General features: G+C 43.3%; 1 protein-coding gene across 1 annotated transcript in view; it reads left to right on the forward strand.

Annotated features, from left to right (window-relative positions):
- Nucleotides 1-382: 382 nt before the first annotated feature.
- The window catches only part of LOC143940039 (vomeronasal type-2 receptor 26-like), a 150,559-nt gene continuing 124,871 nt past the window's right edge, over nt 383-26,070 (forward strand). Inside the window, exon 1 of the mRNA XM_077461087.1 lies at nt 383-652. Coding sequence (XP_077317213.1) covers nt 435-652 — 218 coding nt within the window. The 5' untranslated portion in view covers nt 383-434. The remainder of the gene's footprint in view (nt 653-26,070) is intronic.

Raw genomic sequence — 26,070 nt, forward strand, 5'->3', positions numbered from 1 at the left:
AAAGACAGTCTTCTTTTACAGGCCTTGCTTACTTTACAGGGTCAGAACAATATAGAACAGTTATGTGCATTGTTAATGTGAGCAGAAATCATTATAAAAAAAGATTTGGTACTACCTGTGTATTTCAATCGTATGATAATATTTAGCATTGATCCTTGCTGAATAGGAGTTTATTTTAAATAAATTATATGTCTTGGTTTAGAGTTGTTAAAATAACCATTCACAAATAAACTACCTGTACAAACAATTAAAAGTAGATAGAAGATGATGTCAGTATAATGAGAACAAAGAGAGATGTATGGTACTGAACTGTATAAAAGGAGGGGAGAGAAGCCATCTCATTGTATTGCCATTGTGATACCCATGCTGCAGAGATCTGTGTCACAATGGAGAATTATAGGCTTTAATTAAAGAAGAACCCAGTGATCGGAGCTATGCGTGTATCATTTACCTACATCTTCCAGTTCTGTGTGATCCAGCAATGTATGACACTCTGGAGATCAGGAATGCAGAGTCCGGCCTGTACCCTTCATTTTACTGATGTATTTGATGAGTTCCAATATTTTCAGGATGGAGATTTGATCATTGGAGGAGTGCTCACTGTGAGGTCAAAAGAAGAAGATCAATATTCACCTGAAGAAAAGACATACAGGTATGTAACTTACTTGCTATGGAGAGAAAAAAGTGATCAGAGAGACATAAAAAGAACAACAAATCTGATTTTAAAATAAAGATTGTAAGAAATACATGTGATGGAAATATTATAAGAATGTATATATTGGATATGAAATGTCTCTTCCTTTACAAAAATGTATATATTGGATATGAAATGTCTCTTTATTTACAAGCAAGCCAATCTGAAAGTGTCAGGGGGTGGGTGACAGTGACAAGCTATAACAGTGTCAGGGTGTTGGAGAAGTTGATGGAAGAGTCTTTTCTTTACAGCTGAACATGTGGGTATTCCTCCATCTGCTCTGTTTGTATGGATGGAGCAATCTGTCATTTTCTTTTTGTTGTAATTAGGGTTGCACCAATACTAGTATCGGTATCGGTGCCGATACTGAGTATTTGCACAAATATCGGTACTTTCAGGCTTGGTTCTTTGAGCTGTCTGTGGGTCTCCTCTGTTGATAGCTGAAGTGTTAAAGAAGTCCAGTAATTGGAGGTGTCAAATAAAAAAAGAAAAAGAATAACAGCCGGCAATGTTTATTAACAACAACGTTGCTCAATCGTTAAAACACTAAAATAAAAAGAAACATTGTTTCTTTTTGTATTTTTCTGTTTCTTCTGTATATATATATATATATATATATATATATATATATATATATATATATATATATATATTACCATATTTACACATTTCACATTGAAAAAGCACAAAAAAAACCTATTTATTTAATTTGTATTTAACTTTTCAAAAACACAGTTGCAGTAGGTATCGGTAATCAGTATCGACAATTACTAAAAAAAAAAGTATCGGTACTCATAGAAAAAATAGTATCGGTGCATCCCTAGTTGTAACAGTGATCACTTTACAGCTGTCCTTGGATGATTTTTGTTTCATTCATCCGGGTAGATGGAGGAATCCTCCCTTTTGAGACATTGTATTCTGGAAGTGGGACTCTTCACTGTCAGAATACTCTGACTGTTGTTTTACTAGGCCTCTGCCTTCAGAAAATATATTATGTTCTGGCGATTTAGGTCATTTTATAACCAAAAAATGCAGATTTTAAAATGTGTACAAAAAAATAAAATAAATGTTCTAGATGGGACATAAAAACTCAGGGGGAAGGTTTTGGGGAAAGTGTGACGTGCGCTTTAATCCCGATTGTTCTGTTACTATTCTTTATAGCATCACACATACAATCTGTGCTGTTATTTCCCTTTTTTTACAAACTCCAGCACAGGGCACAATAAAGGGTTCATATACTAAAGTCCTGCTGTGGATTGGCCACTCATATTGTTTTCATGTGTTTATGACTTATGTATGTTTTAAAGGTCTTAAATCTGAACCCCAGACAGATATAAAAGACACAAATGCAGCTCTGTACTGAATAGTACATCATTACATGTGTAAGTGCTGACATTTTACTTGGTATCAGCCACAGTCTGGGGGAGGGATAAGACCTGCAAGTGTGTCCAAACTGCAGCAGAGAAAAACCAGGTCTCCTGTACTGTTATGCCGCATACACACGATTGGAATTTCCGACCACAAATGTTCGATGTGAGCTTGCTGTCAGAAGTTCCGACCATGTGTAGGCTCCATCGGACATTTCCAGCTGGAATTTCCAACAACAGATATTTGAGAGCTGGATCTCAAATTTTCCGACAACAAAATCTGTTGCCATAAATTCCGAGCGTGTGTACACAATACTGACACAACAAATTCCATGCATGCTCTGAATTAAGTACAAGACAGAAGCGCTCGGTCTGGTAAAGCTAGCGTTTTTAATGGACATAGCACATTCATCATGCTTAGGGCTGGACTGGGACAAAAATTTGGCCCTGGACTTCATCCACACCAGCCCACTTTAATTTTGCAAACAAGCACAAAAACAGTATATAAAACTATACACAATTGTGCAAAAAAACATAAGTAGCATAACATAAGGAGTCCTCACTAACCTCTTTTATTATTTCACTTATTCTCCTCTGTATTTTTCTCATCTTTCTCACATCACTGCGTGAAGTTGAGGGCGAGCAGCTCAGCCATTACTTTGTCACTGAAAGCAGCCCACCGAGCCATCGGCCCACCGGGAAACTCCCTGTAGTCCCGATGGCCAGTACATGCCTGGTCATGCTGCACATTTTTTAATCTTTTAATGCAGCTCATTCTCTTCTTCTTTAGAATGCTAGAAAAAAAAGTCACGTATTTGAGTTGGACCATGCTCCTCCTCAACCTCCTGCCATATCTTCAACACCACAGCCACAGCCTGGAAGGAAGTGTGGAAGGAATACAAGAGTGTGAAGACCTGGGTTTGATCTGGTCTGGCAAAAGACGCAGACTGTGGTTAGACCACAGCCTCAGGACATACATGTCATCTGCTGCTGCTGCCGATCACTCAGAGTCCTGGACCGTATTGTGCTCCCTATTAAATGGACTCCTCAGACTACTAATTTTGCCTGTCAAATAATTGATGTCTGCCCTGGGGTACAAAGGCTTCACCAATTTAAACAGTTTATCCAGCTTTGCCTTCCTCTTTATTTTGTTAAGACGTCTATTTTCTATTTTTTTCACAAATATTTGGCTATGTGTTTTAGTTCAAAAAGGACAGTTTGTTTGTGAGTAGGTAGGTACATTTCAAAAAGACCATGTCTAATTAACAAGGGACACCAACACCAACCAATCTCCTTAAGGTTAAAAAATATAAGATAATAATGTATGTAGGTAACTTGACACACAAAATGTAAAAAAAAAAATTATGGAGATCACTATAAAAAAACATAAAAAAAAAAAATCAGGAGATCTTGATAAAAAAATAAAAATATAGGAGATCACTATAAAAAAAAAAAAAAATAGCAACATTATTCTGGAGATCTGGCAAAAAAAAAGAAAAGAAAAGAAAAGATTATTCAGGAGATCATGAGAAATAATAAAGAAATCATAATAATAAAGAAATCAGTTTGTCAGAACTCTGTGTGGATATCAGCAGCAAAACAACTTCATTAGAGTTTGCCCATCACACCCTTATTTAGGGCCTGATACATGACTTCCTCACAAATGAGGCATTGGCCCACCTCCATTTCCTGCAATATGCTGGCTGTCATGCAGGCACAGGCCTCTTGAAGATTGGGGGTGTTTCTGAGGGCCGCAGTAGCCTGCCAAATCAAAGAAAGCACCGGCTCCTCCACGTTACTCCCCTTCCTGGGCCACTTTGTTGTAAGGCGGAAGGGAGGAATGTGTGATTCGGTCAGCCTACTGGGCACGGCCACCTCCTGGCTGCCACTTTCCAGGGCCTCCTACTTGCTGAGACTTTCCATGCCCTCCTCCTGGCTGAGACTTTCCTATGTATGAAAATGGGACACACAATTTAGAGCTCATGACTGTTGCAAATTGAATGTTAACAAATAGAAAAGACTATCCATCTGACCCCAGCATTTGTCATTCTTGTCACAATATTTTTTGGCTACTACTGTCTATTGGTATGTAAACCACTTTGTTAATTCTGAAATTAGTGATCAATAATAACATCTAGTTAACATCATTGATTTTTGGCAGGGAATATGTTGAACAATGCTATACCTGGCTCAAGCTGGTCTCCTCCACAGCTTCCTGGGTGGAAGGCCCAGGTTGGACTTCTGAAGCCTCATCTGAGGTGGAAGGAAGAGTGGAAGGAAGAGTTGAAAGTGATGGCCTGATTTCAGTCTGGTCTGACAAAAACTGCATTCTTTCGTAGTACCACAGCCTGGGAACTTAAACATCATCAGCTGCTTCTCCTGATATCATAGAATCCTGGACCTTCTTGCTCTCCCTATTATATGTGCTCCTTAGGCCACCAATTTTGCACTTTGAATTGGGAGGGTTGCTGTGGGAATCACTGGCTTCACCAATTCCAGTGATTGATCCAGTGCTGCCTTCCTCTTTTTTTTATTATTATAAAAAGGGTGTTTCACCTTCCAGAGACAGGGCAACTCCCTGTATTTATCAATAAAGTTGGGGAGGAAGTCATGATCGTTGAATCTATCCATTTTCTCTGCAAGACACAACACAAGGCAAACCCTAATGTCTCCTAATCTTGTCCCAATATAGGCCACAATCTATAAGCAGTATAGGCCACTGATGCCCCAAGTTAAAATGGTACCTTTGTTAGCACGATCGGCGCTTATGCTACTCCGTCCTCCACTCACAGATCGTACGTAAGATGCACGCGTGTTACGCTTTATATACACTGCGCATGCGTGAAACTCTGCCCACCCCTGACCTTCTTTCTAGTATATTCCCCGCCCCTTCTCTTTTGGAGCAGTGGGAGAGCACATGGCGGAGACAGAGCAAGTGCATGCAGAGAAGAGAAACAATTATGAAAGCCTGGAGCCACAAACGTCATGATCCAGGAGATTTAAGGCATCAAATATGTGCTTTGCTGAGGTGGTGGAGATGGTGGACATCTTGAAGAGGGCCGACGGTAAATATGGACCGTATAGTAACCCAAATGTGAGAAAGGCCAAAATCATGACTAAAGTTGTGAAAAGTCTGCAGAATAATTTTGGGTAATGGTGATCCAAGAATCAACTGAGGAAAAGATGGTCAGACCTCAAATTGAGGGAGCAGGATCAGTACAGAAGACTCAAGAGAGTGCTGCAAAAAGTAAGTATTTTGTCTTGTGTTCCTATTATTATTTTACTTTTGTGCTGCTCCATGTGCTTTTCCTTGCTGTTTTACAGTTTAAAATTGCATTTAAACACAGTAATCGTTCATAGTAAACATTGTTTGTTCGCTCACTAATACAATGTTTTTTGCAGGAGCAGGTTAACTACATTTTTTCAGGCCTATTTGTAATAAAAGAAGTTTGATGTCTAGATTTGGTTGTAACTAGAATGAAATGCAAACTTGATTCAGGGTAAGGAGAGGACACTCAGCAGCTGTTTACACATCTGGATGCAGGAGCACTAGTGTGGGACACAAGAACACCCTTTTTAGGGTGTCCCACACAGTTGCTCCAGTGGATACTAGGGGTATCTCAATTTGGGAAACTTTACCAAAGAAAGGTAAGTATTCCAGATAGAAGAAAAGGAAAAAAAAGCATGTCTTGAGCTTGGAACTCTGCCAAAACAGACAGTTGTATGACACTTCAAGCAATGTTTCATATTCCTATTTCTTGCCTCAAATATCTGTGTGCTAAGTATACCTTTATTTTATTCACATAGGGGATAAAAGACTCGGGACATCAGAGGACACCAGGGACCCCAAACCTCCTAAAGAAGGGGAAGTCACCACACCACGACCTGACCACACCTCATGACGTGGTTGAAATGGTGACCACAACAGGTGAGTGTCTGAGACCGCAGCTTCAGGTAATAAATGTGTGCCTGCATTTATAATACATGGTGTGTTTTTTTATTTTAGGTGATGTGGATGATATGGAAGAAGAAACTCATTTCACAAGTGCAAGTGCACACTTCTTCATTGGGGAGATGCACTTGTAGTGCAAAGTGTATTTGCTTTTAGTAAATAACCCACACAGTGCTTTATAATTGGCACCATCATCAGGCCATTTTAGGCACTCAAAACAATTCATGGTGTTGAAAAAGATGTTTTTTATCATTAATGCATTACATCCATTAACAACAGAAACAAGGTGTGTGTGTGTGTGTAGCAGACCCACAACATAATAGTTAGCTGAAGAAGAGATTGTCACCTTCTGTATCAAATAAATTACATTTGCACTATTGAAGAAAACCGCCAAAAAGAAAAGCACATTGGAGAACCTAGGAGACAGCTAAAAGAAACACAAGCAGTAAATCAAATTAAATATTATTTCAGTTTAAAATAAAAATGTATTTTAAAAATGTTTCTCAAACATTTTCTGGCATATCCCTTACCCGCAAAATATTCCAGATATTTTTGACGAACTTTGTGGGCGCTTTGGAGGGGCAAGCCAGGACGGCCAGCTTCCAGTTCCGTCAGGGTTTACTGAGCTGGCAATCCGGCCTCAGGCACAATTGTGGCAACATAATTTGAAGCATTTCTCCTTAGAAAGTTGTGCATAATGCAGCATGCAAGTACTATATGGTTTAGTTTATATTCCGCCATGTGAATTGGCGTCAGGAATAGGCAGAGCTGGTAGTTAAAAACCCTCTGGTCGGGGGCGCATGCGCGGCGCTGTGCGAGATGGCAGCCTAGTGTGAGAGCTCCGCACGGACCGGGAGTTTATCAGCGCCCTGGGGGCTATATATCATCCTTCTGGCTTTGATTTTGCTACCCCCCAGGTCCCCTCAACCCGGTGCATGTCTGCCCGAAAGAAGAAAGCCCGTAAATCGAGCCAACATACTTTAACCCACTATCTTCTCCGGACAAGGGACAGTGGTGCGATGTCTCAAGATGGCGCCGGCCAGGGCGGCCTCTCCACCTCTCCGTCCTCCACGCCTCGGGCTTCCCCGGACCCTTTACCTCCGCTGACCGGACTTGGTGAGTCTAATTCCCTCTCTAAAGCCTATCTGGATGCCAGCCTCGAGGCCATGTACGATAAAATGGCGGCTAAATTTCAGTCGGAGCTGCACAAGACGTCCCACGTGCTATCGCAGGAGATTGCCGCTTTGGGCTCCAGAACCGAGAAACTTGAAAGTAAGCACGACGAACTTGCTTTAGCCCACAACGAATTGAGCAGGGAACATGACAATCTGTCCTCTGCATTCACTACCATTCAAATGCAACTCGAGGACTTAGACAATAGAAACAGACGTAACAACCTTCGTCTGCGGGGAATCCCGGAAACAGAAGTGGACTTGATCCCGACGGTTATCCGCTTGTTTAAATCGCTTCTACCCGAACACGAAGCCGTCGCTTTTAAATGCGATCGTATTCACCGAGCCCTTCGTCCGAAGCCACCGGCCGACAAACCACCAAGGGATATCATTCTATGCCTCAAAGATTTCCTAGTAAAGGAGGAAATTCTTCGTGCAGCAAGGAACCAACCGCGCATTCTTTTGGATGATGTCCAAATCCAAATCTTCCCAGATGTCTCTCCCGCCACCCTGGAAAGGCGTCGTTCACTGAGAGAGGTCACTTCTGCCTTACAATCCGCGCGGATTCGATACAGGTGGGGCTTCCCGTTCAGGCTGATCGTTCCACATAATGGCAGCACTTATTCGGTGTCTACGCTTCATGAAGGACAAGACCTCCTAGTCAAACTGGGACTTCTGGAAGCCATGGAGGTTCGTAGACCCCCGCTGACACCTAGACCGGCCCCCATCTGGCAAACACCACCATCACGGAGGGGTGGACGGCGGATTCGTTATGGAGCTGGAGAACTGGGCGGCAGAAGCCCTCGTTGAGACCCACTTATCTTCTACACACCCTCTTGTCTACACTTTTTTGCTGGCAACGGTTGCAGACATGCCCTCCTAATTTTTTTTTTTTTTTTTTCTTGTTCTCCCGGAACAGCGGCAGGTTGCTACTGTCGTTTGGTGCAGTGACATGCTTCTCCCCCCCAGCAGTTTTCTTATACATTTTTGTTTTACCTACTTCATTTTGCAGACTCACGCTGGGACTGAGACCTTGGTGTCTCGTGGTTACCTTTGGGTTTTCTTTTGTTTCTCCGGTTGTAAGTCTCCCAGTGGGACTTGGGCCCCGATGCTCGTTTTTTTGAAGGTCATCGGTCCCCCTGCCAACCTGACCCCCTGGTTAAATGTTCCTGTACTTGGACTCTATGTGCTCTGGACTTGGTTGATGCTCCGGAGTACTGGTTTCCTGGGGAAATTTTTCCCCCTGCTCTTTATGCCTTCTCTATATCTTCTTTTTTCCCTCTTTTTTCCCTCATCTTCCTCTTCTACTCCGTTTGGCTTAGCACTTTTTCTACATGCTCTATCCATATTGTGTTATATTTATCGCTGTAATTTTTTTTGTGCTTAATATGGCTTTAATGTATGAATATGTATTCAGTTTCGGGTTGATGGCTGTGCCCTTATCTGACCCCCCTCAGATTGGTCCCCCCTACTCTGCTTTTCCCGACTATTTGAGGATGGTTGGGGCTTTTCATGTGCCTATCCCCCACATTTTTAGTCATGGCAATTACGTGTATGTCACATAATGTTAAGGGGTTTAATTCCCCCATCAAGAGACGCAAGGCGTTTGATTTTTACAAGGGAGTAAATGTTAAAGTCCTCCTCCTTCAGGAAACCCATTTCTCCCATAACTCCCACCCTAAATTCTTTCATAGGGACTTCCCGCAGGCGTTCTACTCTTTGCACCATTCTAAGTCTAGGGGCGCAGCCATCTTCCTGCATTCCTCCTTTCCTATGGAGGTGAAACGTATCTAAGGATGCTGATAGTAGATATGTTATTATCAAAGGTTTGATACACAACAGGGAACTGACTATCGCAAGTGTTTATGCCCCCAATGATGCCCCGGCTGCCTTTTTAAAATCCTTTTTTGTTACGCTAGCCTCGTTTCACTCATCACACCTGATTGTTGGAGGGGATCTTAACCTGGTTGCTAATCCAAACTTGGACCGCTCCTCTCACACTCCCCTCTCTAGGGCCTTCCCCAAGTCACTTACCCATGGTTTGTTAGAATATCAACTGGTTGATACATGGCGTGCGCATAATGTGGGGGTTCGGGAGTTTACATTCTACTCCCACCCACATAATAGCTCAGCCCGGTTGGATTATATTTTTGCCTCCCCTGTTATTCTGGCCAACTCTACTCGGAGCCGCATCTATCCCTGTGCCTGGTCGGATCACCACGCTACTGCCTTCACCACGACTTTCATTAGATTATCCCCCGCATCTCACACTTGGCGACTTAATGAGTCCCTTTTGACGGAATCTGATATAGTTTCAACTGTGACGGAGGCGATTGAGGATTACTTTTCACTTAATGACTTACCAGAGATGTCCCCCTCCACGGTTTGGGTAGCGCATAAGGCTGTTATGAGGGGTAAGCTGATTGCGATTTCAGCGGCCCGCAAAAAATTGTTAAATGGTAGAATTCTAACCTTGACACAGGAACTGGATCGCCTATATAAGAACTCCTCCACCCTACACTTAGATTCCACTAGACAAGAGATTGACCGTAAGCGTTTAGAATTAGACTCTCTTTTGACTAACAATACTGAAAAAGCTCTTAGATTTGCGAAAGCAAATCATATCCTATCTGAGAGTGCGGCTTCCTCAAGATTCGCACGTAAGCTGCAACATTCCCAAAGACCTACACACGTTTACAAACTGACATCCAGGGACGGTCATCTCACGTCACACCCAAAGGAGGTTTTAGCGATCTTTGAAAAATTTTACGCTACCCTGTTGGCACCGGACCCGACGGTTAGGACTTCGGAGATTGATTCATGGCTAGATGAAGTGCCTCTGCCGTCCCTGTCTGAGTCACAATTGTCGAGTCTAAACGCCCCTATCACGACGGTGGAGGTCTTGAATGTAATCAAATCTCTAAAAAGGGGTTCTGCTCCGGGCCCGGACGGCTTTGCATCTGTCTACTATAAGAAATTTGCCACGGTTCTGGCCCCCAGGCTTGCCTACTTCTTTAACTGGGTAATGAAGGGTGGTAGCTTCCCGGAGGAAATGTTACTTGCCACGATGTCCATGATCCCCAAACCACACAAAAATCATACGCTCCCCCAAAATTATAGACCAATTTCGGTCATGAATAATGATTTAAAAATATTTAGTAGGATCCTTGCAGATAGACTGGCCCTTCAAATTCCCCGCCTTATCTCCCCATTCCAATCTGGTTTTATCCCCCACAGGTTAATCACAGATAATATTAGATTGGCCACTAACATAATTCAGGATGCTAATATACACTCTCGTAGCCTTCTGCTTCTCAGTTTGGATATCCAGAAGGCCTTCGATAGTGTCTCTTGGTCTTACCTTACTAGGGTGTTGCAGAGGTTAGGCTTCCACGGCGGGTTTTTGCACTCTTTCCACTCCCTGTACAAAGACCCCAAAACTAGGATAAAAATTCCGGGCTGCTGCTCAGCCTTCTTTGAGGTGGGTAGGGGATCTAGGCAGGGGTGCCCTTTATCCCCCCTTTTGTTCGCCCTGGCTCTCGAACCCCTAGCTATAGCCATTTTGAACAACCCAGATATCTCGGGATATTCGACAGGAGCCATGACTAGCAAATTCTGTATGTATGCAGACGACGTCCTGATGTTTCTGACTAACCCCTTAGTATCCCTTCCCAATCTGTTTGAGTCCTTGTCGAAATTTGCTACTGTTTCGGGATTGTCCATCAATATATCCAAATCTGAAGCCCTTCCCATAGGTATTCCCCCACGGGAACTGTCTCACCTCAAACAGACATTTTCCTTTCGTTGGCCCCCCTCCCACCTCTCTTACTTAGGTATAGCCCTCTCTAGTGATTATAAACTCCTCTTCTCCTCTAATTACCCTCAGTTGCTCACTAAAATTAGGTCTACCTTGAAGTCTTGGTCTAGCCTTCACATCTCCTTCCTAGGGCGCATAACAGCTGTTAAGATGGTTATACTCCCCCGTTTACTATATGCTTTTCGTTCCCTTCCAATTAGGATCTCAAAATCCTATATAGACCGCATTCAATCAATTCTTAATAGATTTATTTGGCAGGATAAACCCCCCAGATTTGTGAGAACGGTCCTTTACCATTCTGCCTCCAGAGGCGGACTGGGTGTCCCACAAATTTGGCTTTATTACTTGGCGAGCAGATTCTCCCAGCAGGCCCAATGGTCAATCAGGAACTCCAGGGTACCGTGGGTACAGTTTGAGCAGGAATCCATACGTCCCTTGCTTCTATCGAATGTCATGTGGTCCCCATATATACCGCATTGCCCTTACATCCATAAAAAATTTTGTGTTTTGGATGCCACGCGCCTCTGGCATTTGTATGGTAGTAAATACGGCTTAGCACCCCGGTCTCCGGTTGGGGTCTCTTTTTTAGGTGACCCTAGATTCATATCGGCTCATAATTCTAGTGACGCATTCCGTATCTGGATTGAATTTGGCCTGCTCACATTGAAGGATTTCCTGGTGGGTGCCCGTTTTGCCTCATTTCAGGAAATACAATCCCTTCATCCCATCCCGAATTCAGAATTCTTTCATTATCTGCAGATACGCCATTTTTTCTCACAACATTACCCTGGCCCCTACTCCCGTCCCCAAGGGTTTTCCTTTGAGAATATTTGCCTCACGGCTCCTAGACAGAAGGGCCTTATCTCTGACCTCTACGTATCCCTGTCCTCTATGGTTGAGACTGTAGAGTTGCCATACCGAGCCAAATGGGAAAGTGAACTTGTATTGGATCAGGACACCCTGGATTGGGACCGAGCCTGGAGGAACATGCGCCAATGCTCTAAATCTCTCTCCCTTAGAGAAACTGCTATTAAGTTGCTCACCAGATGGTATTATACGCCCCAAAGGTTACATCGCATGTTTCCCCAGGCCTCCCCCACCTGTTTTAGGGGTTGCCCCTGTCCGGGTTCATTTAAACACATTTTTTGGGACTGTGCCCGTATTCAACCGTTCTGGGGTTTGCTTTTTGATATGATCAATAAGGTAGCTGGTTATACTATAGACTTGGATGTATCTCATGCCTTATTGTTTGTTGCTCCACCAGACGCCCCTAAACATTTAAGATGTTTGATCCACTCGATCTGCCTGGCCATGTTATGGTCTATAGCACTTAATTGGAAATCTCCCTCTTTGTCATTTTCCCAGATTATCTCCCGTATAGACCTCATGATGCATGTTGAAAAAATTCACCACACTTTGTATGACTCTATCCCTTTATATGATGCTAAATGGAAACCCTGGTCTACCTTTAGACTTCTCTATTAACTGTGCTAGTCTCTCCTTCATTTTGCTCTGCTATTCTGTCACCCTCTCTTCTTTTCCTTATATTCCTTTCTTTTGTCTTTTCTGATTCTTCACCAATATTCTTCTCCCTTGGATTCATGTGGTATTACTTGTCTCAAAAGTTGCTTCTCAGGTTATCCATGTTGTTTTAGTCGTATCACTATTTTACCTATCCGCGATGTTCATTCATTGTTGAACATATACGATATGTGCTATATAATTTGCATCTTTTGCTTTGTATAACTATTTATGCTTCACCACAGTGTATGCTATATTTTGTTTGTTATCTTCCAATAAACTCCTTTGAAAACAAAAAAAAAACCCTCTGGTCCGGGGTGAGGGTCTTCATGGGGAATGGCCACATCAGGTGTTCACCAAGCCCAAATGCTTCATTAGTGACAAAGACGACCAGTAGACCAGCAACGTTGTCTTCTGCAGGTGGCAATCCCAAACCACCGTCATCTGGCCATTCTTCCCCACCGCCACATACAAATACAAATAAAATATAAAATACAATCACTATACTATTAAACCCCCTATAGTTATAATAGTATGATGTGGACGTGTTTCCCATCAATTGCCCCTCTGCAGTTGGGAAAGTCCCATCGCTGGGCAAATTTTGGAAGCCACAGTCTGCCATTTCTGTGGCATTGAAGGAAATTGTGGAATCAAACAAGAAAACAAAAAAATAGTACTTTGCACATAATATTGCAAGCAAATTAGACAAAGACATTGGCCAACATCAGTATAATATTTATTTTAAGAAGTATTTAAAGACAAAAATATAAGGTCCACTTATCAGATTTCTCATCCCCTTTGATGGTTCATTGTAAAAAAAAATTAGGGGGGTATGTTTTGGACAGATAACCCTTTCCACTTCATTGAGACCTGAATGCATACATATTGTGTGTTACTTTAGCCAGGCCTTCCTTACTTACACTATTGGCAGCCCACTGGACAGGTAAGAAGTGTCATAATACAAAAATAGGAATACACACTGTACAAATTGAAGCACATTTTTACATTCTGCAATTACCTATCAAGATAATAGGAGAACAAAACTTGAAACAGTATCATTCGAAAGTATTCAGGCAGGCCCTTGCACTACATGCTTTGGTGAATTCATACAGAAATATGAGCACAAAAGAGGTAGGTATAGTGTGCATGTGTTTGGCAAAGTCAGCAGATCGGTTGACAAAGCGGTTGGGGGGGAGGGAGGGTTCCAAATGATTTTTGGCCCCGGCAAAAAAAACCTCTGGCACTCTGCCTGAATTTAAGGACAAAATTAACATTTAAACACATTTAGGGGGTGTTTAAGGTAAGCACTACAATGGAGCTGAAAAAATTCAATGTTAAGTGACTAGGCTAGGTGTGTATTGGCCCAGGATAGCATGCTGGGGAAGTTAGTGAAGGCAAATATGCATTAAAGGACAAAAAAGGAACTTTAAAAACTTCCAGCATGCATGAGGACAAAGAGGACATTCACAGCATATTACAATCATTGATTAAAGGAAAAGAAGAAAATTTAGGGACTTTGCATGAAATTGTGGCCTGGTAAGGCTACCTGTTTCCATGCCTTGGGACTTTATATAAAACCAAGGCCTGGTAAGGTCATATGTTTCCATCCCTGTACTGATCAAAAAATGGGGAGAGCAGCGAGGATGGGACTTTAAATGAAGTGCTTAATTGCAATGAGATAAATTGATAAACAATTGGGAAGATTTATTAGCTTCATAAAAGGTATAACATACATATAATGATAATACCGGTTACAATTGATGAAAGATACTAAAAATGAACAAGAAATCAACATGAATACATAATAATATGAAAATTACAATATTCCACAATACACCAAATAAAGTTTGTATAAAACCATAAAACATGGGGTAATGCCTGCATGACAGGTGGCCTCTGTATCCTGTGGGGTAAATTTATATAACAACTGTAGAAACTTGGGTAGAATTTATGGAGAACGTGACATTTGGTAACTCTATGCATTTCGTGGCTGGAGTGCCACTCGTCAGGAGCAAGCGCATGTGAAGTCTAGAATGAAAGATATGGTATGAGAGTAATCTATTAATTGCAGACATAAAACAGAGGTGGGATAATAAGAACCCAACGGGGTACATGCTTATGTACTGAGGTTCATGTGATGGTGGCTGAATGCCAGGCACTGCCTGCCGGCCATTCGGAGGCACCACCCCTCAGGAGCTGAGTTGGACGGGTCAACGGGGCAAGCCACAAGGCGTCATCCAGGGTTGGCAAGGACCCACGAGGCAATCTGTGTGGGGGTGAGAGTAAGGGGTGAAAAAACAAGGAATGCCGAGGAGGTGGGGAGAAAGTGGAAGTAACCAGAGTGATGGCGATGGTGGGGGGGAGGGGAGCGGATGGAGGTGTTGAGAAGGTGGGTGCAGCCAAAACTGAGGTGACCCTGGAGTGAGTACAAGTGGGAACTGGAAAGGTAGAGGAAAAGGACCAAGTGCCAAAGGGGAGGGAGTAGAACCATGTGAGGGAGAGTTAGGGAAAAGATCAGCGAGGCAGTGGATAGAGGTGAAAGGTACCTGATTTGTGAAATAAAGTCAATTCAATGAAGGTGGAAAGGAATAGCAGTCTCCAGACAAGCATGACATCCGGTGTAATGGGAGCCTCGAGAGCCAGCACTGCTGAGGCCATGCCTTTGTAGGCGCCACCATGGAGACCGCCCACCAATGTCACGCTGCACACACGGGGGTGGGGCGAGAGGCGCCACTGAACGGGCACTGTAACGCTCATCCAGTCGGCACCAATGCCCCGCCCATATGGTGTGCAAGTGTGGAAATCACCTAATGGAATGCATCAGTGTCCATGGGGCGTGCACGTCCAACGTGGAGTGTGTGACCATGACGCGCAGTGGTGGCACAGCAACCCCCAAAAAACAGGTGAGGGTGGAGGGGCCTACAGGCACGTCACAGCTCCCGGATACGAGGAAGCCCAAACCACCGGCAAGTATAACAAGTAACTAAATGGTAATGAGGTATAATTGAATAAAGATATAGTATTGATAAAAGGATAGAACAATTAAGCTCAGGAGAGGCAAACAAAAGTCAGTGCAAAGCAGAGAATGTAGTGGAGTTGAAAAGGCAGAGCAAAAAAACGCACTTCCATCCCTATTCAACAATTGATTAAAGGAAAAGAAGAACATTTAGGGACTTTTCTTGAAATTGTGGCCTGGTGATTAGGGAATGATGAAAGAAATAGAATACATTAGCAAACATTACATACACAGAATGTGATGTTAAAGGAGAAAACTTACCTTAGTATAGTCCTTCTGCAGGACCTGAATGATGGCAGAACAGGTCTCTGGAATAATGATCCCCAGAGCCTCGGGGGAGATGCCTGTCGAGAACTTGATGTCCTGCAAACTTCCAATGCCAGCTATATGTATTTTTATCTGTGTAAGGGCATCAATGGTCATTTGTTACTTTTTGCTTTACTTATTTATTTTTTCCAGTTTTATTCATTTTAACTTCACTTTGAATATTTCTTCTTTAACCACTTCAGCCCCGGACCATTTTGCTGGCCAAAGACCAGACCACTTTTTGCGATTCGGCACTTCGTCGCTTTAACTGACAATTGCGCGGTCATGCGACGTGGCTCCCAAACAAAATTGACGTCCTTTTTTTCGCACAAATAGATCTTTCTTTTGGTGGTATTTGATCATCTCTGCGGTTTTTATTTTTTGCGCTATAAACAAAAATAGAGCGACAATTTTGAAAAAAACACATTATTTTTTACTTTTTGTTATAATAAATATCCCCCAAAAATATAAAAAAAACGTTTTTTTCCCTCAGTTTAGGCTGATATGTATTCTTCTACATATTTTTGGTAAAAAAAATCGCAATAAGCGATTATTGATTGGTTTGCGCAAAAGTTATAGCGTTTACAAAATAGGGGATAGTTTTAAGACCTTTTTATTAATATTTTTTTTTTACTAGTAATGGCGGCGATCAGCAATTTTTATTGCGACTGTGACATTATGGCAGACACATCGGACATTTTTGACACATTTTTGGGACCATTATCATTTATACAGCAATCACTGCTATATAAATTCAGTGATTCCTGTGTAAATGACACTGGCAGTGAAGGGGTTAACCAGTGGGTGGCAGTGTAGGGGTTAAGTGTTCCTAGGGGTGTGTTACTAACTGTTGGGGGGGTTGGGCTTTCATTTAGTGAACACTGATCTCTGCTCCAATCACATGGAGCAGAGATCAGCGTCACTAGTTGCTAGGCAGAACGGGGAGATGCTGTTTACAACGACATCTCTCCGTTCAGCCGCCCCGTGAGACGATCGCGGGTATGCCCGCGGCGATCGAGTCCATGGGACCCGCAACCGGACTCACGGGGGTTCCCGACCAGATGGCAGGGCGGCATTAAAGATTGGTATCTTTAATGCCGCCCTGCCCTGTACGCCAATATGCCTGCCCGTGCCATTCTGCCGACGTACATCGGCGTGCGCTGGTCGGGAACTGGTTAAGGGCTGTTAAGCCCCAAATGTGATAGTATTCTGCAGTAACAGGTTCTCTTTATGGAGACATCAGGGGTCTATTATTTTCCCAGAGCTGATAAAGGACATAAACTCCCTGATCAGCTACTACCATTAGCGGCTGTTATTTGACAGTCACAAAACCAGAAATGCTTCCGGGTTCTCTGTATGGAGGAGAGATCAGATATGTTATCTCTCCTCTGTTCACACCGCTAGTCACCCTGATAGTTATCGGTCCTGTGCTCCTGGTAGGGGTGGAAGAGCCTAGGAACCACAGTGGGGAGCCACATGCTGGGACTTCACTAGTGATGGGCTTGATGTTCGAGTAGAATGTAAGTTCAACTTGAACATCAGCTGTCTGTTCATACAACAAATAAACATATGGGGCACTTGCGGGACGTTCGCCCGCTGTGGAGCTCCCCATAATGCACAACAAGATCACATTGCATTGACAGCTGCTGATTGGCCAAAGCATGCACCCGCACTGTATGCTTTGGCCAATCACAGCGCAATTTGCTATTAAAGCCATCATGGCTCAGGAGCTAAGTCCACATCCCACACTATATAAGGCTGCCTACATGGCGCCCATATGTAGTGTGTTGTAGTGGAGAGAGATTAGGCAGGTTAGTTAGTGGATTGAGCATGTAGGCAGTCTAGAATATATAATGGAGTGTAGTCAGTGTAGTGTATATAAAGCAGTGTAGAGTATATAGTGCAATGCAGAGTATATACTACAGTGCAGTGCAGAGTATATAGTAGACATGTGCATCTGAATTTTGTATGAAATACAAACTTTTGTTTACGAATTTTAGGATCAGTCGTCATCGCGTCGACGACTCATTATGCTTATTATGAGGGGCTCCCGCCATCCCTGTGCTATGCTAACTTCCTCCTGGGGCTGTACCCAAATTCCTGTGCTGTGCTGACATACTGAGCACAGCAGGGGTACAGCCCCATGAGGAAGTCAGCACAGCACAGGGATGGTGGGAGCCCCTCATCTAACGAAAATTCGTATTTCGGATAGGAAATTCTTCAACGGAATTTCGGATAAAAACCAAACTTCCATCAGCATTGACTGTCATATTGAGGTATATTTTGCCTTTAAATTCATCGTAAAGAACGCTCGTACAAGTTAACAAACCTAACGACAATTCGTATTTCGTACGAATTGAAATTGAATTTCGGACAGGAAATATGAAGTACGAATTAATTCAAATACGAACCGTAACGGAACGGAACAAAACAAATTTATTGACGCGCCCATGTCTAGTATGTAGTGCAGCGCAGAGTATATAATACAGTGTAGTGTGGTGTGAATAATACAGTGTAGTTTGAATAACACAGTTGTGGTGCTGCTGAAGTGTCAGTGTGTCACCACCAATCCCATTTTGTTTTTCATTAATCTTTTCTTTTGCATTATCAGGTTTCTTCTGCTGCATTATTAGTACTCCCCCTTCTGTGTCACATGTGTTATTCCTTCTGCGTCAACACAGCAGTGGTATACAGTAAGTGCCGTTGATATTGTGCTTCCAGCGTGATCCTGTTGCGCTGGTTCCCAGCGACAGGCTTCTCTGACAATCGCGATCCCGTCGCACTGGTTCTCGTGCTGGCTGCAATAGGAAAATTTCACATTTTCCTATAGTAGCGAGCGCGAGAGATAAGCGACAATGTCGCCTCTCTAATGAGACCTGCATGCCTTCAGGGGCATACCAGGCCCTTAGGTCTGGTAGGGATCTTAAGGGGAACCCCCCTATGCTGAAAAAATGGCGTGGGGGTCCCCCCAAAATCCATACCAGACCCCTATCTGAGCACGCAGCCCGGCCAGTCAGGAAAGGGGGTGGGGACAGGCGAGCATCCCCCTCCTCAGCCGTACCAGGCTGCATGCCCTCAACATGGGGGGGTGGGTGCTTTGGGGGAAAGGGAGCGCCCTGCGCCCCCCACCCCAAAGCACCTTGTCCCCCATGTTGATGAGGACAAGGGCCTTTAATAAGGGGGCCCCCAGATCCCAGCCCCCACCCTATGTAAATGAGTGTGGGGTGCATGGTACCCCTACCCATTCATCTGGGGAAAAAAGTGTTAATAAAAAAAACACACAACACAGGTTTTCAAAGTCGTTTATTAGGCAGCTCCGGGGGTCTTCTTCCGACTTCGGGGGTCTTCTTCCGACTACTTTGCGCTCCCTGGTTCTTCCCGCGCTCTCCGGCGTCTTCTCCTGCTCTCTTCGGTTCTTCTTCTGGGCTCCTCTGCTATCTTCTTGCAGCTCTTTTACTAGCGGAGGAGCCTGGTCTCCTCTGTCCTTCTTCCCTCTTCTCTCTTCTTTCTTCTCCCGATGTTGACACGATGCTCTCTCCCACTGTAATGCCGTGTGAGACCCTTCCCCCAAAGGACCCTCACCCCGGAGAGGAGGATTTTTAATTACCGGCTGGCCAGAGCAAGAAGGGTTGTGGAGAGTGCCTTTGGCATTATGGCCAGCCGGTTCCGTCTGTTACTGACAGCCATCAACCTGGCAGAATATAAACTGAATTATGTTATTCTGTGCTGCTGCATTCTGCACAATTTTCTAAGGAAATTTTCAGGTAACCAGTACCTGCAGCCTATTGGGCCTGAGGCCGGACTCAGGCTTCCAGAACTGACAGGGCTGGATCATGCCCTTCCTGGCTTAGCCCCCCAAACAGCACGTGAGGTGCGTGACCGCTATGTCAGCTATTTTAATGGTAGGGGGGCTATTCCAATGCCAGCTGACCAATAAAAATGTATTTTTCTTGAAATATGTCTTGTCTGTTCAAATTTTGAAGTTTGGTTCTTGTTTGCTTTTCACGTTGCTTGTATCCTACATTGTCCTAATTCAGGGATATGCAATTGGCCAACCTCCGGCTGGTGCAAAACTACAAGTCAATCATGCCTCTGGGTCTCATGCTTGTGGCTGTCAGTCTTGCTATGCTTCATGGGACTTGTAGTTCTGCAACAGCTGGATTTTCACTAATTGCATATTCCTGTCCTAGTGCATTTGTATAGCAAAGTGGTTTTTGACAATAGGAAATAAGGCCCTTTGTGACAGAAAACACAAAATGACTTCCCAAACTGGTATTGAGTATTGAAAGAAGTAGACACACACACATCTTTTTTTTTTTTTGATTTTTTAATAGTGCACATTCCAACCAGTGCCTCTTATTTAGATCTTTTTTTGTTTTTTGTGTCTTTTTTTTTTTTTTTTTTGAAAAATTCTTTTTTTATTTTTTTATTTTTTTTTGGGAAATTGTTTTTTTTTAATTTTTTTTTTTTTTTTTCTAAATTCTTTTTTTTTTTTTTTTTTTTCTTTTTTGGTAAACATAGAAATATATAGATATATCAAAAATACAATTATCACAAAAATAAAAAAATAAAATCAGATTTTTAACTATTTACATAAAACAAGGGGTAAAGCCAAATTTTGAAGATGCACACCAAAAATTGGTAATGTCAACATGTGCTATGTACCATCATGAGTGATCAATGGACGTGTTTGGTGTGTGCAATCCCTTCCTCTCACATACTAGAATGAGGAAGGGTTTGCAAACACCAAATGCGTCCATTGCGATCCTCTGATGGCACATAGCACATGTTGACACACCGTGTGCATCTTCAAAATTTGGCCTCTAAAAATCTTGTAAAAACATTAAAAACTTTTTGGCAAGGAAATGAAGAACATGATCGATTGTGTTTTAGGGGAAAAGGGGCTTAGATTCTCCCTAAAACATCGATCATGTTCTTCATTTCCTGCCTCATAGGGACCAGCTGCTGTTGTATGGCCAGGATTTGTTGTTGTATGGCCAGGATTTGTTGTTGCATGGCCTGGATGTTGCTCTCCATTAAATCGATCCTGGCATTCCAGGCCATGATCTGCCCTATCAGCCTCTGGGCACTGTCCGCTGAAAATGGCTCCGCGGCTTCTCCTACCACAACCAGATCATCACCTAAAAACATGTGTAGATAAAAAATTGGTTAAAATATACAGCCATTAATTGTTTACCTTAAGCTGGGTTGTCAGACACTCACTTTCACTTTGTGGGGTGTGTAACTCCACCTGCTCTTCCTCCTCCACATCTAGCCCTGGGCTGGGCTCATCCAGTGGAGCTACGGAGCTTGGTCCAGCGGAGGATACCGAGCTTGGCTGCTCCCTCTCGGACACTGGGCTGGGCAGCTCCAATACTGATGCGGGGCTGGGGCTAAGTGCCCAATCAGGCTGGCGAGGTTGGGGGGTCCTGGGCTGCTCCGCCTCTTGTCTGAGTCTTTGTTCCCCTATGAGAATGAAAAATAAAACAAAAAACTTTTAAGCATAGTGATATTTGAGTTCAGAAATTTGAATATGAAACATTGGTTTGAAGTGGTGTAAAATTATTAGCTGGTTATTACAAGATCCTAGTTTAATACATCCTTAAAATTACTTCTTTTTAGTTAGGCTGTGTTCAGACTGCTGCGATGTGCGAACGCTGCAAATCTACTGTGGTTTCACGCATCGCATGCGCAGTTCGCACTGCCCTATGTGACCTGCTGGGAGTATCAGTGTAAAGTTTTATTGACACCTCCAAATTAGTTCTCATTTCACAGTGCAATCTTTAAACTCGGACAGGAATCGGACCACATGGTGTGAACACCCATGTGATCCGATTCGACTGTGGACTAAAAAAAGGGCCATGTACAAGTTTGGTCCGGATGCGATGCAAATTCAGCCATACTATATGCATGGCTGAAATCGCATCACACAGAGATCACATGTGATTTGCACTGCAGTGCGGTGCAAATCACATTTGATCTCGTACATTGCAGCAATGTGAACCTAGCCTTTAACCAAACTGTGATACTGTATGGTGTCCTTTTATGAAGCAGTGAAATCTATTCACTGCTTCATTCTCCGGCATTCACATAGGAGATCTTTCTCCTCTGTGTGCCACTATATGAAGCGGAGTAGATCGCTTCACCCTTGGAGGAGTGAAGCGATCTACAAACGCTTCTAACACTGGAGAACGGCCCATAATACTGGAATCTCGTGAGACTTTACGAGATTACAGTACTAGAAATTCACTGATACACAGAGATGTCAATATATTAAGCAGTGATAAATTATCACAGCTCAATACACTGACACGCGGTGTGATTAATGTTAGTGAAATAAAGCGTCCCCCTACATAATATATACATGTATACACACACAGACATTATATATACATGTATATACACACACATTATATATATATACATATACACATTATATATATATATATATATATATATATGTATATATATGTATACACATACATATGACAGGGGGACATGGTTACAGAGTTGGGGGGTCTGAACGAGGCATAAGGAAGTTAATTATCTTCCTCTTTCATCCTCAGATCCCCCCAATTCCCTCTTCACTACCCCGGTTCTCCACCTCTGAGTTGGTGAATCGGGGCGTGTGAATTCTGACACAGATCACAAGTGAAGCGCTGAGATCACAGCTTCATATAGTGACCGTTACTGTGTCAGTCTATGTGGATTCTCCATGTGCGGAGATAATCGGCGGGAGAACAAGTTCAAACACATCTCCCCCCGATTATCTCTGGTTTATATACTGTTTATGGGCTGTGATCAGCGGCGATCCTCTGGATCTCCACTGATCATTGCTTCATAAACGGACACCTATATCTTTTGTCCAAGTTTCACAGACGGACACACTCGAATCATCGCCTGGAGTACCTGTGTGTGATTATGTCAAAAATGTTCTATGATGGCCCAAACTACACTTATAAAAGTTTCCTAGTCCAGATGTTGAACCAGCATTTTATCTATCTATCTCATTTTTTTAATTGAGTCTACATTGCACTGAATAAATTTATGAAACTTTAGTAAAAATTTATATCCTATAAACTGAGCGTGACAATTCAGTTTATCATGAACAATACAAAAAAAATAATAACTAATTAAAATCTAATCCAACACCAGATAAATTTACACCATACACAAATTCATGCTATTTACGCCCACATATACGAACAACTATATGTGCTCATTACATGAACTATTAACTACACGAACGATCAAATCCGCCAGATTTACATAAACTACCTACACGAACGATTACGATAAAATCCGCCAAATTTACATACACTATCTACACGAACGATTACGATCAAATCCGCCAGTTTTCATACACTACCTACACGAACGATTACGATCAAATCCGCCAGATTTACGTACACTATCTACACGAACGATTACGATAAAAATCCGCCAGATTTACATACACTATCTACACGAACGATTATGTCCGACAGTCACGAGAAACGCGGAGTTTACTCACTTTTTTTCAGGACCTTTTTGATGCGGTAATATTGGTCCGGCTCCCTGGACTTGATATCGGACCATCGTTTCCGGAGCTGGTCCTTGCCTCTTCATACCCCAAATTTGGTCTCCAAGGTTGTGACTACCTCATCCAAGATGGCGCTTTTCCGGACATTAGGTTTGGGGTACGGGCCATGTTCCCCATCATAATCCTCCCTTTTTAAGATAGCCACCATCTCCACCATCTCTTCAAAGGCCATATTGGTGGCCTTATATCTCCTCCTTGCTCCGGAAGCATGGGGCCCATGGCTTTCCTCCGCGCTGCTCACGCTGCTCATAGAACTTGCGTCCACCATTTTCTCCTCTCATTCACCCACAGCGGAACGAGGGTAAAAGGGGCAGGGAAACACGGTCTCAAGGAACGTCAGGGGCGGGCGACGCAGGCGGAGCCTGAGCGCATGCGCTGTATATAAAGCGTTACCACGAGGCCGTACGCTTGTCCGAACGGAAGCAGCGAGTGCTACACGCGACGGTAAGATAGTTATCGCTTTATTTTCGTTTAATTTAAAGCCTGCGTTAGGGATGTGCATATTGAATTTTGTTCTTATTGATGTTTAATTGATTTTTATGTGGGTTGGTGGTTGAGTGGGGTTGGTGTTTTGTGTGGTAGTGTGGGGGTGGAGGTGGGTGTATAGGGGGGTGGGGGGGGGTGGGGGTAGTGTGTGTGTGTGTGTGTGTGTGGACAGGGGGGGGTGGGGGGGTAGTGTTTGTGTGTGTGGGAGGGGTAGTGTGTGTGTGTGGGAGGGGTAGTGTGTGTGTGGGAGGGGTAGTGTGTGTGGTGTGTGTGTGTGTGTGTGTATGTGTATGGGGCAGTAGTGTGTAGTGTGTGTGTGTGTGTGTGTGTGTGTGTGTGTGGGGGGGTAGTGTTTGTGTGTGTGGGAGGGGTAGTGTGTGTGTGTGTGGGAGGGGTAGTGTGTGTGTGTGGGAGGGGTAGTGTGTGTGTGGGAGGGGTAGTGTGTGTGTGTGTGTGTGTGTGGGGGGGGGGGGTAGTGTGTGTGTGGGGGGTAGCGTGTGTAGTAGTGTGTGTCTCGCCTACATTGTCACAATATAGTGTGCATTTGGTCTGACTTTTTATTTTATTTTTTTTGTTGTTTTTTTGTTGTTGTTTTTTTCCAGAAAATGCAAAGGTATACTGCAGACCCCTTTAAGGAGGAGGCCTTCCTCTCAACATTTCTCGATTTAGTTGAGTCGCACAGCAATCTTTGGGATTCAAAACACCCCCAATATTCAAGACGTGCTGCCCGGAAGAAGACACTGGAGACAGTTTTGGCGTTTGTGAAAAGCCGACTCCCCCAGGCAGACACTGACTTTGTGAACGCCAAAATTAAGAACCTGCGTAGCGGGTATAGGCGGGAGCAAAGAAAGATCCTAGAGTCCCAAACATCAGGAGCAGCAGCAGGTCAGGTCTATGTACCTAGGCTGTGGTATTACACACAAGAGCTAGCTGGGCCCAGCAGGAGTCGGACTGAAAGCCAGGTCCCTCCCCTCCGCCTAGCCAGCAAAAGGCCCAGGAGGATGAGCCGTACAGAGGAGGAGTCCTTGGCGCTTATACGCCAAGCCACACAAGTTTTGTCAAAACCCCCCAACCCGGAGGAGGCCTATGCCACTTATCTGGCTAGTAAGCTACAAGAAATGGACAAACCACAGCGAAACTTGTGTGAAGCAATCTTTTTTGATGCCATCCAACGGGGTCTGAAGGGTGAGCTCACACCCACCACTAAGCTTTACAACACAGACCCTACTGCTCCTCCTCCTCCTCCTCCTCCTCCTCCTACCACAACTCCACCACCAGAGGCACAGCCTCCAGCGAAGCGTGGAGGGAAGGCTAGACGGAAGAGTCGCAAGTGACTGTCTGGCTTCAGTCTGCTCTGAAAGAAGACGCAGGCTGTTGTAGTACCACAGTCTGGGGACATAGATCTCATCTGCTGCTGTTCCTGGTCTTTGGGATTCTAGGACCTGGTTGTGCTCCCTATGTACATGCTACGCAGGTTCGGAATTTTGGTGTCCACTCACTTGATGTGTGCCTGGGGGACAAAAGGCTTCACAAACGTCAAAATTGTCTCCAGTGTTGCCTCCCTCTTGATTTATTTTTGTTCTGAGGAAAAATAAAAATTTATTATTTCAAAAAAATCTTGTATGTTTTTTTTTTATTTTATTTTATTTTTTTAATATTTTTGTATAATTTTGGCTTAAAAAACAAAGTTTATTTGTGAGTAGGCAGATACATGTCAAAAGACTCTGGGGGTTATTTACAAAACACACGTTCATGTAAATATGCTAACTTCAAGTGCAATTTTTAAAGCACTGCAAGTGCACTTGGAAGTGCAGTCGCTGTAAATTTGAGGCTTAACATTTGAAATGAGGGGAAGCTCTGCTGATTTTGAACATGCAATCATGTGTAAGCTAAAATGCTGGTTTGGATATCTATCTATCTATCTATCTATCTATCTATCTATCTATCTATCTATCTATCTATCTATCTATCTATCTATCTATCTATCTCTACTTGCATAGTCTTGCTTGGCCAAAAAAAATGCAAGTCCATCTTGTTTCAAACCCCCCACAAAAAAAAAAAAAAAAAAATGACAATAGTAGTTCCAAAAATATATAGTAATAGATAAATTCTATTTTTTTTTTCCAGAAATAAATATATATATATACATTTTTTTTT

Source organism: Lithobates pipiens, unplaced genomic scaffold (genome assembly GCF_037356315.1).
Source record: "Lithobates pipiens isolate NorthernLeopardFrog02 unplaced genomic scaffold, aLitPip1_a1.2 Scaffold_3, whole genome shotgun sequence".
Taxonomy (NCBI): domain Eukaryota; kingdom Metazoa; phylum Chordata; class Amphibia; order Anura; family Ranidae; genus Lithobates; species Lithobates pipiens.